The sequence below is a fragment of the Mixophyes fleayi genome, chromosome 4, assembly GCF_038048845.1.
Source record: "Mixophyes fleayi isolate aMixFle1 chromosome 4, aMixFle1.hap1, whole genome shotgun sequence".
NCBI classification, from domain to species: Eukaryota; Metazoa; Chordata; class Amphibia; order Anura; family Limnodynastidae; genus Mixophyes; species Mixophyes fleayi.
The window spans coordinates 195,436,134-195,454,694 of NC_134405.1; the positions used below are offsets into that span (position 1 = coordinate 195,436,134).

The 18,561-nt window shown below is 36.1% G+C and overlaps 1 protein-coding gene across 1 annotated transcript in view; it reads right to left on the minus strand.

The window, feature by feature from the left end:
• The window catches only part of ADAMTS20 (ADAM metallopeptidase with thrombospondin type 1 motif 20), a 265,728-nt gene that overhangs the window by 61,135 nt on the left and 186,032 nt on the right, over positions 1–18,561 (minus strand). Inside the window, exons 29-33 of the mRNA XM_075209069.1 lie at positions 11,656–11,820; positions 7,332–7,505; positions 6,794–6,964; positions 750–950; positions 195–324 (exon numbers count right to left, since the gene is read on the minus strand). Of these exons, the coding sequence (XP_075065170.1) occupies positions 195–324; positions 750–950; positions 6,794–6,964; positions 7,332–7,505; positions 11,656–11,820 (841 nt within the window). The remainder of the gene's footprint in view (positions 1–194; positions 325–749; positions 951–6,793; positions 6,965–7,331; positions 7,506–11,655; positions 11,821–18,561) is intronic.

Here is an 18,561-nt window from a genome sequence, read left to right on the forward strand (position 1 = left end):
ATCTGTGTATAACTAGCATTTTCCTGCCTTATGTCCCTTCAAGACACATTATCCAAGTTATATATATACTATATATCTTTGCTTAATATGCAATTTAAGTTGAGTGTTATATGTGCTGCGGAGTTTGCAAATGAAAATATCACCATTAAACTGAGTTAAGTATGTTTCACCCAACGTTAAAGTTAACTACTTACAATATTTTGACAAACATGACTTCCTAGCCCGGGGTTTCACGTGTGATGGGCAGAGGTTACTTGAAAGATTCTTTTCAGTCATGCATAATACTTTTCTCTCCACGATTCCAACACCACATGTTGCAGAACACTGTTTCAAGAGTGCAAGCAGATGTTTGAGGACCAATAACAACATTAACTATATGTTTACTTCTCCCTCTGTTTGCTATGTACATACATTTATATAGGATTACAGTATTTACACTAGCAACATTTCTTTCATTAATCTCACAAACATTAATACCGATAGTGATCATAGTATAGATAGTTTGAAACCAGATACGCTGATGTAGCAAATATAATTTTATGTGTCTGAGAATCAGTTTTAAATGTTTTTGAATAATTTTTGGCAACATGCCATTGTGGCATACTCCTTGATTTTTAGCAAAATCTGAGCAGATGTGAAACTTTACAATACTACATTTTAGACCATAGGTTCGTGATGTATAAAATAATGCAAACAAGCATGTTACACAACAGAAAATGATAATATATACTTATGTTTATATAACAAACCTTGCTCCACTTTCCAACTTTCCAGAAAAGTGTATGGGCACAGCTCTTCCCATTGCATTTCCGGTCAAATAAATATTGCCTTACAGGGCAGCTTTTATAGCCGACAGTTCGTAAGCCATTTATGTAGTGATTGTGCCTCGAGGGCACTCTTTTACAATATGCTAGTTTTTGTTTGTAACCAAACCAGCAGCTTCTGGAACACTGAAAAACAAATTAAATAATTCTATTGATGTTTTGTATAGATTATTTTTTTTAAATATCATGCACAGTTTGACTAGTAATGAAATATAAAAGTAATAAAATACTTCAGACAATTCTAGCGCATAATTCACATGGGCAGTGTTTGGGGAAAAGGACCTTATAACAATTTGTTTTTTAGTAGCTCCTCAGCAAGTGGAAAATAAAGATTCAGTGAAATCCTCAATATAATCTGAGCTTTTCGATGCTAGACTAGCAGTTCTCAAATTGTTAAAACAAAAGGGTCGCTTTGACCACTGGCAATTTCAGATTTTTGTGCATAGCTGCAGAGTCCAGAGGGAACCAACTCTGTCATTGTTGGTGTCAACTGCATTTCCTCTCTTAAACTTCAGCGAATTTTAATGAACTCCAGGGGTAAATGTAACAAGCTGAGAGTTTTCCGGTGGATTTGAAAAACCAATCAGATTCTAGCTAAAATTTATTTAGTACATTCTACAAAATGATAGCTAGAATCTGATTGGTTGCTATAGGCAACATCTCCACTTTTCAAACCCGTCTGAAAACTCTCAGCTCGATACATTTACTCCCAAGAGTCCACTGATGAAGAGACAGTATCCACAACTACCAATGGCAACACTAATGTTTGGGAACAAAATCAGCTTATTCTTTATTAATGCACTGAACAACAATACCCAGAATCCCAAAGTGTCAGCTTCAGAGCAGAGCTTTCCTCAGAGCTATTTAGATATTATGATGGGGGGGGGTTATGTTTTTTTATATGTTTTTTATATGTTTTTCTTTTATTCTCAATTTTATGTATTTAGTATTGTGGATCATGTTAGAGTTAATTCAATTTACCGAAACTGTTGATTGTTAAATTGTTATTTGCCAAATATAGGAGATCGTTGACCAGGTTTTGTACTCACATTTGGTAAACAACACATTTCCGGCCATGTGATCGAGTGGTCACGTGATCGGATAGTTCCGATAATGCTGTCATGTGTTTGGACAGTTCTCGAGCGATCATCTGACGCTCATGTGATCTATTTCCATTTATATATAAAGCGCTGAAAGATACACTTATCCTACCTACCTCTGATGAAACGGCGTTACGCCGAGAAACGCGTCAGAAAATTAATTTACCAGGTGCTGGTCAGTTTACAACCCCGGGGTCAATTTGGACTACAGAAGGATCTGTTTGTATTCTGGAAACCATTTGCATTTTATGCTAAGTACTTCAGTAGTACCATCTGTGACTATCTTTAAAAATCCTACGGGCTCACACTACAAGATAAGTACCTGTTTACTTTGAAAATCAATGGTGCTATCGGCACCTAATGGTGTACATATTTACTGGACACCTATACAGTGGATACTTTTCAGGCTTGTCATTTGAGCATATAAAAGAAAAATGTTGTCCGGCGCTCAGAAACAAACAGAATTTAAAAATCACTGTGTCAGCATAAACATAAAGGAGAATTTTGTGCACAATATAGCTATATTGGGGTTAAGCTCACCTGCCGGCGTCAAGGCATCTCCTGTAGGTGAGTCCCTAAGCTAGTGATACAAATTTACATTCAGGGTGTTCCATTGTCATTTGAGCATACCAAGGATTTAATATCTCTATGTTATATCTCCAGTCTATGCTACGGACTTTTCATATTGTGGAGCAGATCTTTTGCATTATATATGGTACCATATTATATTTTTTGGCCATTATCCTGGGATACTGTTTTATATCGGAACTTTGGGAATTCAACAGTTGATGATCACTATATTCCCAATCATTGAATATCACCACTAGGATTTTATCCAGATTTAGTGGTTCACTTACATGTGGTCTACCTTCATACGCCATTTTTATATGTTATAATAAATTGTTATCTATATTTATTTGTTTTATGCTTTGCGCTCTCTTTTCCACATATTGTTTATTTGCATTTTTTGACAGATCCAGATTTTGTCTGTAGAGAGCTGCAGCATTAAGCCTTTTGCCCAGGGTCCTATATGCAGCACCTTACAATTTTATTGTCATTTCCTCAGAGCGCAGTGTAGACCACCAGCAAAATTAACAATGGTCCCCTCAACATGTCTCATTACTGTAATGTTTAGCACCAGCATCCCAATAAATCAATAAACCTATAGAAGATGTCTTCACCTTTAGCAGCCCTATTTCTAAAAGAGCGTTATGTGCTCATTCATGCTCAGTTACCCAGAGATCTTGAGTGCAGTGTATAAGATTGAGACTAAACTCACAAAACTACTTGGAATAATAAACAATAACATAAGCAACAGTAAAATAAATACAATAGAAAATTGGAGCAGGCAGCTAACGAAATTGTGAGAGTCACAAACTGAATTCTGGGCAAGCAGAATGAACGGTAACAAGCTGAGGTCAGTACTAGCAGCACCAGCATAATCAGTTGTGTATCATCTGGTTTGTGGAGTTTTTAGTGGACATATAAATATATATTTTCGGGATATAGTAGATATTTAGACAGAGAAAATGTTGACACCATCATGTCGACAGTTATAATGTGTACATGTTCATAATGTTGACACAGTTAAAATGTTGACATGTAAAATGAGCAAAGGGTTGGCAAGACGAAATTGAAAATGTTGACGTAAATCACAAGATTTAAAATGGAAATACATAAAAAAAAACAACAGCAATAAATTTAAAAAGAGAAACAGTGTGACCCCCCCAAACAGCATAAACAACCCTAGTATAGCTAGTCTAGGCTGGGGGGGAGGGTGGAGTGGGGTCCCCCGATTTTACTATTACCAGCAAAAGGCTTTGCCAGCCGGGTCTGATGGCACTATAGCAGGAAAACCTGCAGGGTGGGGTTCCCCTGCTATAATGCTAAACTAGCCCCAGGCCAATCAGCACAGAGCTGGATTCCCTAGAGAGACTGAATCTGCAAAAAATGAATGCGGACCCCCTTCTTAGGTTTAACCAGCTCCGTGCTGATAGCACTAGGACTCTTCCCACAGCGTTGGGTTGGTAGGTGTAGAGTAAAATTAAATGTTTCATTACAAAAATCCATTTTGTCCCTGGTGCACTACAAGTCTCAGAACGTCCAGGCTGCCATTAAGTGTTCAGGCATGCTGGCGCTTGTAGTACTACAAGTACAAACATACCCATGGCTGCTGGCACTTGGGGAACCACATCCCCAGCATGCCCTGGCACTCAGGGCCCACTGGGATTTGTAGTGCACAATATTTCCCTCATTCAGTCTCTTTTTTTCTCACCTAGATGCAGGTTTTTCATCTGTAATAATTCCAGGGATCCTTGGATTGGCAAAATCCTAGGCAGAACTAGGGTTGGTTAAGATGTTGGGGGGAGGGCACACCATTTATTTAATGTATTACCTATTTAGTGATTTATGTCTATTTTAAATGTTGACTTTACAACCATGTACTATTTTTACATGTCTATTATTTTATTATTTTATATTTCATTCCTAATATATTGTATTCACTTCAGGTCATGTTTTAATTAGTTTGGTGAACAAATGTAAATTCCCTCCCCCACCTCTTGGTATGTGACTTGTGTAAGCCTGATTAGCTGCTCAAGATTATCATATGAAATGCTGTGACCAATTTCCACTGGAAGGTTAACTCCACCCAAAACAAAGGTTTTGATATCATGTTACACAAGGCAGAAAAGTCCTTTGCTGGCTGTTTTCACCCTGGTAGGACACATGACTCTCTGAACATGAGGGAAACTGTAAGTAGAATGGCATGGAGGTCTGTGCATGTGAAGTGGCCTAGAAGGCAATTTATTTTACGAGTTTGAGTTTATTGTCAATAATTTGGAGTTTAATTGGTAGCATTTGTCTTGGATTTGCAATTGCTAGAATATGGCTGAGATTAGGAAGTTTGTATTAATACAATAGTGTATTTGAATGGAATGGTCTGAGTGCAGACAGTATGGAGTTTATGTTTTTAATGCATTGCAAGTAATATTGTTAGTGTACTTAGAAACTGACTTGTTACATTATAATAATTGAAGTGATGTTGTTTGGAGGTTCTGTGTTGTAAGAAAATTTCAAAAGTCATGCTTTGTTATACCGATGGCTAGAAATAGATGTCTTTGTTAATGTTGCATTGGTAGTGAATTAGGCCATTACAAGCACATGTGCTTGTAAAAAAGCATGGTATGAGGTTGGGCATTTTAAGTATGGAGTTGATGGAAAAGTCTAATGGAGATTGCATGTACTGTGTAATGGAAGTGTATGGTTACAGGATAAAGCCTGCTATACTGTTTGTTAAAGAATACAGCTGAGACCAGGGTGCTGTTTGTGTTTATAGTGTAAGTGCATAGCAAATGATTAGATTGTTTTGGTAAGGATTTGCAGGAAGTGGTCAGATTGTTTACTGTAAAGTTTTGTTAGACTGTTGGATTTAAAGGTAGTTTGTGATGGGAAACTTTGAAATAATGTGGTTTATCGCTGTAGAGATTGAATTTATGGGATGATAGCTACGATGGCAGCAAGGTGATATACAATGTACTTAAAACAGGCTGAGTTTCAGACAATAGAGAAAATGGAGGTTGATTTGATCCCTCCAGGCCTCAATATGGCTGCTATTGTATTGCAGTGATGCTAGAAGTTTCCATGTGAGATAAACAGAAGTTTATATGTGGATAAATCGTAGACGTTTAAAGTGTGAGAATATTATTGTGGAATGTATATTTGAAAAGTGAATTTTTCTTGAATGCTTAAAATAGAGTCTAGATTGTGTGTCTTCTCCCTACATACACAATACAGTCACACACCAGGAACAATAGGTGAAATTGACTCGCCCATACACAATGACTTGTACATTTATAAAACAGGCAGTGAATGTAATGTATTGTATGAACATCTATGCTATGCTATACCAGCAATGTCAATAGAGGAGTCGAAATCTGAGTTTGTATAATATACACTGTCTATAGTTTTATAATATATATAAGTTTTACAATTAGAATGTTCATTAATAATACAAAACATTTTAAAAGAAGCTACATCTTGTGTGCAGTTTTCTTGAAGATATAAGTTATTAGGAAAATAACAATTAAATTTCTTAGGTAAAAGCAGAACAACCTTTGCGAGGAGTTGGTTTAAAGTATTAGTCATAAATAACATAATTAAATGGTCATCCATACATTTGCCAGACTATTAGGATAATAACCCCAATAGACACCCTTTTACATCGACTTGTGTCAACATTATGAATATATACTCATTATAACGACATGATGGTGTTGACATTTAGACTGTTGACTTTTCATATCTAACCCATATAATCCCACCCCTTCAATATACTTTTAAACCCTGGATGAAAAAATCACAGAAAACGTCAATTTGGGCAAATTGCAGTTTAATAAATTTTACCCCAGGAATTATAGAAAAACTGACATTTCATGAGGCTTAAAGGAAAAGCTATGGATTTCTGGATATCTGAATGACCGGGAGAAATGACCCCAAAGGCAGGTCTGTCTAAGGTGTAATTCAGTACTGCATTGAAGTCACCAGCAACAATAAGGTTCCAGTGTCTCATTTGGATAAGATTAGATGAGCCTATCTAATTTGCTAAAGAAGTAGTGTAGGTTCTGGTCTGGGGCATAAATATTGACTACGGTGCTGGGGCCACTGCTGTAAAATCACCACTACTTCTTTATAGTAGTCTTTAACATCACTGAAATAGAACATCATTGAAATAGTAGACTATAATATTCATTTAAATATGATTTGTTTCTTAAAACACAATTGCAACTCACCTAGATATGTCATTCAGTGTCAGTATTGCTCAAATAGTTAGTACTCATCACCACAGATAAATTTAAAACAATTTTATACCTGGGATGTATCTTCAGTGATGACAATGTACTTGCATGCAGGATTGCTGCATTTCTTACTAACAGGGGGCTTAGCAGCAGGCGCACAGTAAGATTCATTCACGGCTTTGCCACTGATATCCATACATTTTATCTTCCTCAAGGATTCATCTTGTTTACAATCTGTGGAACACTTGAATAGACAATGTTATAACAACATTTTTTTAAGTTTACAGAACAAATATTTCAGTCACATATTACACTATCTTTACAGAGATAGTGAAGTTCTCTCTTGAACAAAATTAATATGTACAGTAAGATTTCTATAACATTTGCAGATAGGATGAGAGTTACTGTAAAACACTCATCACAACAGACCTGGAATATAAATATGTCATACATGGATAGCTCTGTGTGGTTTAAAAAGGTTTCTCATTTCGGGGCTATCTGAATGACCATACTCCACCCCCCTGGATCTTAGTGTTTGTTTAGTTGTTCAAAACGGACAGCATTGTTACACTATTTTTAAGAAGGAAATAACACGTATTGAAAATACTCACAGATGGCCATTCGTCTGCAACCCAATAATACTGGATGCAATCTGGTAATCTGCAATATTCCTGGTTGTCTGGGCGAGTTGTAGGATTGCAAAATATCTCCTCAACTCGGCCTTGTCCTTTCATCCTACAATACACCTGTCTGTACTGGATTCCTACTCCGCAGGTTGCTGAACACTAAGGTAGAAAAAAGTATTTTATACTAACAAATATATTGCGTAACCAAATATATTGTATAATCTAAGAGAACACCATGAAACAACTGTGTTAGAAATTGATCTAATTAGTCTTACAAACATGTTTCTTTTACCTTGGTTACAAAACTAAAGTAGTTAAGAAAAATCTAGAAACATCATTTCCTTATGTTCCTGATAAGAAGTAATGTAGACTTCAATAGACATGTGGGCACATTAACATTATCTTAACCATGTCACAAATGAGTAAAACATACTTTTGTTATTTTATTGGTATATTGACAATGCAAGACTAATAAGCTACAGTAACTGTACCGATTCTCCACAAGCATGGCACTGGCACAGATCAGCAAGTTTGGCTAAAATTATCTTAAAACAGCTCATGCTAATATCAATTTAAGCAGAAAAAGGCATTGTAGTTTAAAAATATAGCATATTATTGATTCCCCCATAATGTTTTTCTTGCATTGATTCCACTGTGCCACAAACAATATACTTTCAGATTGTTCAAAAAAAATGTTTAGGTAAAGCAAGAGGTGGTGGAAGTGGGAGTTATTAACGTACTATTATTAAAAAATAAAACCCCTAGAAATGCTTCACAAGTTCTTCACCTAAATGAACCCCCTTTCCAAGGAATGCAATATGTTCCAGAGTACTGGGCTGCCCCCAGGTCTAAGAACATGGTAGTATGGGCTTATTAAGTCTAGATATTGCAAATATGTGGTTAGGACATGGAAAGAGACAGATGGTGACTACAGTAATCCGGGGTACAGTAAGGAAGGTGGCAGGCAAGGGCAAGGTCAAATAATCTGGCCGAGGTCATGGCAAGTAGAGGTCAATACCCATCCGGTAATCAGGCTGAGGTTGGGTCAGGCAACAATATATAGCAAGTCCAGTAGTCAGACAGGTAGTGGTTAATAGTAAGCATGGTAATCAGGAGGTGGATAGGGCAGGCAGAGGTCAACAGCAAATCCGAAAAGCAAGCTGACGTGAAGGACAGGAGAAAAATACAGTCTGGGTCACAACAGAAGATATTCATAGTAAATGCAAACACAGCACATTGGTTGAGACGAAACTATCACCAGCACAGGTGGAAGACAGGAAGAGGCTTATAAAGGTTGAGGAACCAATGAGAGAGAAGGCACTTAACAGGGCATAATATAAAACACCATAACTAATGACCAGACATTGCTGGGGAGCTGCTGCTGCCTGGTAAGCGGCTAGACATCGACAGTCTGAGTGAAGTTCTGAATTTAAAAACTTTAGCTTGGTGCACCGGCTTTAATTTAAAAAAAAAGGGATTTGTAAACACTGAGGGAGATCCAACTGGAAACACACAAGGTTTAGTTTTCTAACAATCCTAAAGTTTAAATAATGGTTGATTGATCATAATGTTTCTGGCAGATAGCCACACCTTATCCCCAACTTTGAAAATATGCCCTCTATGGTGTTTGTCATAAAAATGTTTTGATTGTATGGCAGTGCAAAACAGAACAGCCTGCACCTTTGATGTAAAAGGGGTTCCCTTCATTGCAATACTTTCTGTGAACTGGGTATCAGCAAAAGAACAGACTTTAAAATGTTGATCATATACACAGAAGAATGGAGAAGTACTTGATGCATGAGGAGTGTTATTTTGAGCAAATTCCGCTTAAGCCCAATTTTTGTGAAGGTGAGAGACATAATACTTGAAATACTGAATCAATACCTGGCTAATCCTTTCTGTGTGACCGTTGATTTGTGGATGATAAACTGAAGAAGATATTAGATTAATACCAATCATTAAGCAGAATGACCTCCAGAATTGTGCAGTAAACGGAGATCCCGTCAGAGACAATATTAGCACAATAAAATCCATTGAGATGGATTACCATGCTTTGTCTGGAACTGGAAGTGGCATAAGAGGTCCAAATGGTTGTCCTTTGAGACTCTTATTTTGGCCACAGACCTGACAAGTCATTACAAAATCTCTTACATCCATCATAATCCTGGGCCACCAAACATAGCAAGAAAAAATGTTATTAGTCTTATCGATACCTGGATGACCTGACATTTTTTTTTCATGAGATTCCACTAGGACTGCTTGCCTGATTTTCTTTGGGCACAAATAATAAATTAGAAGAAGTGTCTGCAGGGGCGTGCTTTGAGGCTGCTTTAAGCTGTGTAGAGTGTGTCACGCACCAGGCTCTCAAGTCCTGACACTTACCGCTTTGCTGTCTTTGTAAGCTGTCTGCTGGTCTCCGACCTCTCTGCAGAATGTTGCCCAGTCTGTCTCCACTTCAGAAATCCCTCCAAAACCAGTACATGGGTGCTGCCATCTTGGATACAGTCATCTGCTCTCCCTCAGCCAGTCAGAGTGCTGCTTCAACCCTGCTGACCAGTTTCTGATAAGTTAACAGCAGTCAGTATAAAAGGACTGCCTGGAGCCCTTACATGTTGTCAGTGCAATGTTGAATCTTCATACACCAATCTGGTTCCCAGGAGTCTGCAGTCTTTTTTGTTATATCTACTTAGACAGTGCAGTCTGCATTCTGGTCCAGCAATCCGGTTCCAGTAATACAGTTCCCCTCCGGTTCTAGTCTGGTCTAGCATTCCAGTTCCAACCTGGTCTCCTCTGCTTAATCTGATTGCCGTATTGCTATTCCTGACTTTTTGCCTTTCTCCAGTGTCATTTATATTCAGTAGCCTCCAAAACTCTCATCAACCACCACTGCACCTGCCCATTCCCTCTAATTTGAAGGAACATTATCAGGCCACCCAGCTTTGTTCACGTAGCCACTAGTAGGCCTTCAGAAACACTACCCAGTCTGGGTACAGACAAATCCCCAGGCGTGACAGTTTGCACTGGTCTAAAGGATTCCGCTGGTGGTCTGCCCCAATGAGTGGGCTCAATACAAAGCCTGGTGAATCGGTTTCAAAGCCAAGAATCTGCACAGATTCAAATCATGCAGTTCCTTCAAGAGTTGTACTCTCATCTGAATAGCATTCAAACTACACTCAGTGGTTCAGGTGACTCTTCAGTTCCTGCACAAGCTCCACCTGTTCCAGCCATGGCTCCTCGTTTTCAACTGCCACCTTTCGCCAAGTTCAATGTCGATCCAAAATTGTGCAGAGGACATTATCAGGCCACCCAGCTTTGTTCACGTAGCCACCAGTACAGCTCCAGACACACAATACGTTCTGGGTACAGACAAATCCCCAGGCGTGACAGAGACGTCCTGAGTCATGACTGCTACAATTCAGTGGAATTATTGGGTGTTTTGGTTCTAAAATGTTGCTGCAGAGAAGTTCTGGAATGAGCATCAGCTTTAAGGTTCTTGGATCCTGTGCTGTATGTAATTGTGAAATTGAGCTAGAAAAAGAATGTCCACCAAATCTGCCAAGGGTTCAGGATTTTTTCTGTTTCACACTGCACAGAACACTGGTTCAGACTAAACTATCACAGGTGGTAGAAAAGCACTTAATAGGGCAGAATATATAACACCTTAACTAATGATCGGATATGGCCAGACAGTTGGTCAGCAACCAGCTGAGAATGAGGCGGCGCAGCCTGCTGCCGAGTGGCTGCAGGACGAAGCTTTCCATTACCAGGCAACCATTAGCAGGAGGGTTATGTTGATACTATAATGATAAGAAATGTGCACGTACAGGTTCAAAATTATTCAGTAAAGCATGTTAGTAAAGCATGACTTCTTTTCAGCCCATTTATATATTTTTATAGCTGATTTGAAGTTGTATTGTCTTTTCTATTACATAATTCTGTTACTTTGAAATTGTGAATCTTTTTCACATGTCTTGAGGATGCGCAACAATATTTAATGATTATTTTTTTGTTTATATAACTTAAACTAGAGCCTAAATGTTTTCTTGGGGGTCGACTGGGTACTGTATTAACTTGTATATTAAAGCTTACTTCCACTCAAGTTCCATGCGCCATTCTCACATTTGAATTATGCATTTCTAGTCTAGAAAATGTACAATATTTTTGAGGTTTAATAAATTAGATTTACACTTACCGTTCTAACAGTAGTTTTTTTTAACCTACCATTTTTAATACTTTCCAGTATGTGGATGGCATTCACATAAACCTAGTTGCACATAAGCACACTGATCATTTTCAGGACACTTCTTACCTCTCCCCACTTTCCACTTTTCCATGAAGGACATCTGCCAGTCTTACACATTTTCTGCGTGCGAAGCTTCCTTAAATGTTTACAATTTGAATCATCTATTTGCTGACCATTGGACATACAGTGAACATTTCGATATTTTACTCCTTTTCCACAGGTGACAGAGCACTACAATGAAAAAGAAAAGAAAATCATACACTACACACATGTATGCTTCAATGCTAGCTTGTATGCAAAATAAAAATACTGGGTAAACTAACATGCGCGAGCCATGGGACTAGATAAGCTACAGTTTATGGACCTCAATTTCAAGCTCACCTACTGTTCTTCAAAGATTTTGGTGCATTTATCTATATAAATGTCTAGCCAACTCTATTAAAATCCAATGTTGAAAAAAACTATTTTCAAAACAGGAGACCTAATAATTAAAAATCCAGTGGACAGCAAATTGGAAAAGACCAGTGTTGCACGAATACCTCATATAAGCATTTGATCTATTGTTATTTTGGAATTCATGGTAAACTTACTGTTAACTTTCATAAAACTTTCATAAAACAATACATTGGCTGGAAAAATCCTGTACCTGTTACATTGTCTTTACAACCCAACCTACTAATACAACCAAGCAATGATGAAGATATATTAGACTTCTTCTGCCAAGCTGATGAGAGTAAACTGAAATTACTCTTAAATAGTTAAATAGGGATGGGGGACATCTGTTACTTCTTATACAGTTTTAAAATAGAATTTTTGGGTTAACTGCCACTAAAAATATTTATAGCCAATACCAGCAGAGAAGATAGAAGCCCATTTTGTTCATGATTCATATTTGCAAAGTTAAGCCACAATTTAAAAGAAATGTATCATTTTATGACACCTCTTACTTAATCCTAAGCAAAAATATGACAGCATAAAAATATATAAGAAATACATTTTTGGGGACTGTTTATGAAGGGTCAAAATCATAGACTTTACCCCTTCAAATCTTTCCGTTGTTTACTGCACATAACAATGAAGTTTCAAATTGTGCAATTTAATAAATGATGAAAGAATTCTCCATAAACCTATTAAAATCCTCAGTGGCATTCTCTATAAAATAATGTAAAATGTGGCTATTAATGATGCAAAAATCAATAAAAAACCTATAATGAGGGGAACAAGCTGACATTTTCAACAAATAAATTAAAATAAAATCATGATGAAATAATAATGATAATATATTTATTTATTTTCATTACATACTGGAATAAAATTAAGAATTATAAAAAAAACAAAAAACAAAAGTATGCCCATAAATAGTTGCAACAACAACTCAAAGGGTCGATTTTAGCTGTGGACATTCCATACACATATTTTGATGGTGTGTTACATGTTTTCAGTCTTCCGTTTATCTAACGTGCAACCACAAGCACTGCAATTACACAGGCATTTCAATGGGCTATTGGACAAAGCATACTAACATAAACATCAAACTTTGTTTAAAACTGTAATAGTGGGCAACCTTGTCTTGTTAGGGAACTTGTAAGACTACAGTTGGTTTGTCGTTTTCAAAAGTGTTCAATTTGTAAGAAATAAAGCTATTTACTTGTTGTATGTTAAATTACACAGTTGAACAGAGATTGTTTAAATATTTATTTGGCAAAGGGTGTTTGATCAAGGATTTGTGTTCATTTAACAATCATCTCTGTATATGGTAGTACTATTATGTTAGAAAATGAAAACCAAGGGGGGAGTGTCTTTCTACACCACATCACGTTTCAAATTTTAAAATGACCACAACGTTATATGATTATGTTGTTTTCAAGATATATTATAATGTTAACACAAAAGGCCAGGTTAGATAAAGTAAAAAGAAAAGTATGGGTAACTGCAAATGAACATTCAGATACAGAAGCAGAAACAACAGGCTACAGAGGTGGGCTTAAAATTCTTCAGCCAAAGACTTTCCTGCATCATTATACTTTTCCTGGTATGCAGATCGTAAATAAGGAAATGATTACCACATCTATAAACTGCAGGCGCTTTAAAGAAACAGACATTTGAATTGTGTATAAAAATGAAAATTTGTAAGTACTGTATCTTTATAAATGCCTACAGCTTTGCTGACATCAGTCAAAAGAAATGCCAGTATCTATCTCATAAGATAAATTAGGAAGATACACGCTGGCATAGACTGGGCCCCATTCTCCTCCCCCTGGAATTCCCATCTGCCAAGAAGCTGCAATTCCCAGCAGAAAAAGTCTTCACATATACAGTAACTCTCAGCTGTAGTGCTGATCGTTACAAGCAAGAGCTGCAGGACACATTGCAGATTTGTTGGTAGAATTCACAGTATTATGGCAGACTCCACAGCATAAAGCACAGAGGTAAGGCTTGGGGGTAAGGTGAAAATCAACTTATGTGAAATGGAAGTTAGATCATTTTCCTGTGCTTATAATGTATGTAATTTGAGTGTAGCACAGTCTGTTAAATTGCAATGTCTATAGCTCATTTGAAGAATGAAATATATCTATACAAACTATTTTTTGCACCATCAGTGTTTTACTATGTTGCTTGTAATGTATATTTTGGAAAGCTGATTAATATAAACATTAAGCAAATATTATTATAGGTATGCATCCAAAAACTCACTGTATTGTGTACAGAATATATTATTATTTCGTTAATATTTACCAACACTTGGTCCAATTGTATAACAAAAATTAATATATATATATATATATATATATATATATATATATATATATATATATATATATTTAATCTCATTTTTTTTCCCAAAATGTTTAACATCTGTGGTGTTTCCAGTGCATGTTATACCTACCAAGACACACAAATCAGAGTGCTGAACATTGTACATAATATTGATTATAGAAATAGTTTAACACAAGTCTGTTTAAAATGATAATTTTAAAGACATATCATCAGTCACATGGATGGAGTGATTCTGTCTTGGAATTAGAAGCATAGTGGCATTGTGTTTGGCAGCTCATCAATGCTGAATGTCCCTGAGGATATGCATCTTAAAATCAAAATGATTACATTATGTTACTACTGCATAGCTTTATCAAAAACACATGTACAGTTTTGGACAACAAATTTAGCCAGCTATTGATAACTGAAGTCACCTAGCCATTGATCCATTGTGATGAGATATTAATAAATCCCACCAAGCTACAGAATATCACATGAGAATGTCCAATGTGGTACCGAAAAATCCCAACTTATTTTTTATTTTTTTTTAACAATTCTGCATGATTTTTTTAAAATCAATTTAATACATTTCTCATTTGTTAACCAATTTCTGTCTATATCATATGCAGGTTCAGAAATCTCAAGTAAGTAAGTAATTTACAAATCGCTACTTCAGTATCACTAAAAGTGTCTGTTATAAGCAGTTTTTTTTAATAAGAAAGGAAGTACAATTTTGAAGTACTGTGCTGTTTCCCCCCCCCCTCCTTTATGTCTAAAGTCCATTAATGTCAAACTTAGAGATTGCTAAGCAATGCCATATATACATGTAAGGCACCATAAGCTTGTACTCTCATCAGATATTAGGATTCATCCTAGTAGTCACCATTAATGTATAAACATGTTTTATGTCACAATCCTAGATTTTAACTGATATGTAGATTTAGTCCATAAGTTTTCCCATGTGGTATTTACAGAGCCATGCAGGGAAACAATCCAAATTCTATGTAGCACTAAATAACACTACACAGCAATTTTGCTATAAGAAAGCCTTTGGTTCATCAGATTACTCTTGTAATGTAAACCAGATGGCAACATTACACTTTATCACACTAGAAAGTCATGAAGCCAAGCTGGAAACAATATTATTGAAAGCTATAATGTTTCCAGTCTACAGGATAAAGAAAAAATTCTGCCTCCCTTTTTTCTAACAGGCAAAAATTAAACATATTATCTGTACCTCCAATCCAAAACAAAGCTCTTATTTATATGTTTATGGACTCTTAAGAAGTAACACTTCATACAGTATACTTCTAGTTTAATTGTAAACAAAAACACTTTTATGTGAACTTTCCACTTTTGCATAGTGAGACTAAGGATTTTTTCACTTTTCGGCACAGAGGTGATTTATCATAAATGACCTCATGTCATTTGTAATGAAGATAATAAGGAAATCCAGCAAACTATCAGCAAACTGTCCTCCAAAAGACAAAATATAAGTAATCCAAAAACAAAATATTTTGACCCTGAAAAGAGGATTTAGATTGTTTCACCAATTATGCAACTTTTGTACATTAAATTATGGAATCACAGCTAAATTGCCCTATAATATTTCCACTCAATAGTGAACTGCTGGAATAATGACAGATGAAGGTTATCCAGTGGCCAGAATGATCATAATTTGCAACTGAAGCACTTTCTAATTTATATTTATGTATTGCCCTAATATAAATTCAGAGCTGCCAATGCAATTATAACCAAAACTCAGTTACTTATCTCCCAAAAATATGTAAATGCCAATATTCATAAAAATGAATCAACAATGCATAATCCCTAAATTCCTCCACAAGTTGCCCCACACAAGCGCACAACTGCACAGGAGTAAAAAGTGTGATATGTAAACTATTTCCGCCACTCATAGGTGTAACATTATATTGATTTGGGAAAAAAAATCACATGAAAGAAGCTGATTGAGCATAGGCATTCCTTACTAAGACCCATGCAAAATGAGATGAGCGTTAATTTTGCAGAACAAGATTATTAAAATGATATAAAGGCGTGAGAAGGGCACATTTTTATGAGTGTTTTTGCCTTGCAGAAGGGCACTTAGCAATTTACAATACACACAAATACAAATGTTTGCACTGAGTTGGAGTTGCCCTAAACTTTTTTTTTAACCTATTTTGCATCTTCTAGTTACACTTAGATTGAGTAATCCACATGCCCAGCTCAAGAAAACAAAAGAACTTCAAACACACAACATATTTAATCAAGGCAGTTGTGATGTCTCCTCACTCTTATGATTAATTTAAAGCATAAGGCTAATGGAAGCGTTATTTAGGAGAAGGTTGGACACTGATGTGACAAATCTGAAGGTGCTTCCACCTGCCCATAAATCTAGATACACTTCTAGCTTGTGGTGGCATATCCAATGATTAGGAAGTGGGCATGCATCATGTTCTGTTTTAGGCAATCCAGTCAGGCGCACAAGTGCAAAATAACCAAAGGATTTGTACTGCACATCCTGTGTGCATCATAAATTACCTCCATTCTTAGGGTTAGCCTAATGTGACTGGAATGATAATTGCATGAGGCAAGTTTGTAAAGGTTGCATCCAAATTTGGCAGAATTGGTGCACACAGAATTTCTGGGATTTCATATATCATTTGTAATAAAAAGATATATAATTAGAAAGATAGGTGTTGCATTTAATACAAAAAATAATAGAGCCTAAAATAACAGATATCAGTATATTATATAGTGAAGCTACTTTTTTAAATGCATGCTAGCAAAATGTCATTATGTTTGTATTGAGGGTGGAATGTATTTATTGGGTTTAGATGCCGACAAAGAAGATATCTTGTATTATATTCAGGCTGCAGTTTACATTTAAGCCAGATCAGCCATTTAAAAGTGCACACATATGAAATACACATGCTGTATGGGTACTGCATTAGTTCACATACCTGCAACGTTTATTATATAGGCATACAGCATACATCTGAACCAATTGCAGATGAGCCAAACATCACATGTCCTGTTTTAAATATAGCAACCCTCTATGTAACACACTTAGTATACATGTTTTGTTCATGTTCTCCATTTTGTCAGTACATTTATTAATGATTGAATGTACCTCATTGCACTGTACTTTAATGGCCTGATTCATTAAGAAAAGTAAACCAAAAAAATGAGTAACTTTGAGCCTTAGTAAAACCATGTTGCAATGCAAGGAGTGCAAATGAGTTTATTATTTTGAATATAAGGAAAATACTGGCTGTTTTTTAATGTAAGATGCAAATAGCTTTATTTTTACACCGACATTAAAAGTTGATCAAGAATATGCTTTACCCCAATTATAAATCTGTCCTGACATTTTAAATTTACCTCCCCCTCCAATGCAACATGGTTTTGCCAAGGTTAAAGTTACTATTTTTTTTTGCTTTTGTTTCCTTAATGAATCAGGCCGTAAGTGTACAAGTTTATGTTAAGTATAGTATGCTGCTGTGACTGTTACTTTGACCTTTATTGTTAGTGGTTCTGGTCTTGCACTGCTATGGGGGGCGTGGACAGCCTGTCAATTCATAGAGCAAAGTTCAGGAGATATCATTTGCAGACTTGACCAATCTAATGGGCATGTGGTGTTCTTCTGGGAGAATCCAGTACTCTTTAGGGTATAATAGTGGGTAGTATAATATGAAGGGTAAAACCTGTGTCCCGTGTGCAGTATGTGTACGTCAGCTCACCAGTTGAGGTGTATTACCCAAATAATCCATATTATTTATTTCAGGTTGACATAGTTTGTAGAAAATAAACAAAATACAAACCTGAAGCTAGTGAGAAAGGGTAAGCATTTGGGAGAAAAACCCCTCACAAATTCACTTTGCTGACAATCTCAGGTAATTATATTAGATTAGGCATGGTGTGCATAAATAAAGGAATGTTAAAACAAGTGGCATGTTGGTTCTCTGTGGAATAGGCTATTACAAAATTATCTATTTAAATGGTACTTTTAAAATTCTCAAAATATAGTTGTCAGCTCAAACCCGGATCAGAGACCATAACATTAATTTTATGATTATCATTAGAGGTTTATTTTTCTAGGTTTTTATGTTTTTTATTGATTAGATAAAAAGGTAGATATAACTTTACAAGTTCAATATTACAGGGTATATGTTTGCATTGCTATGTTACTGCAATTCATTTTCACAATGAAAC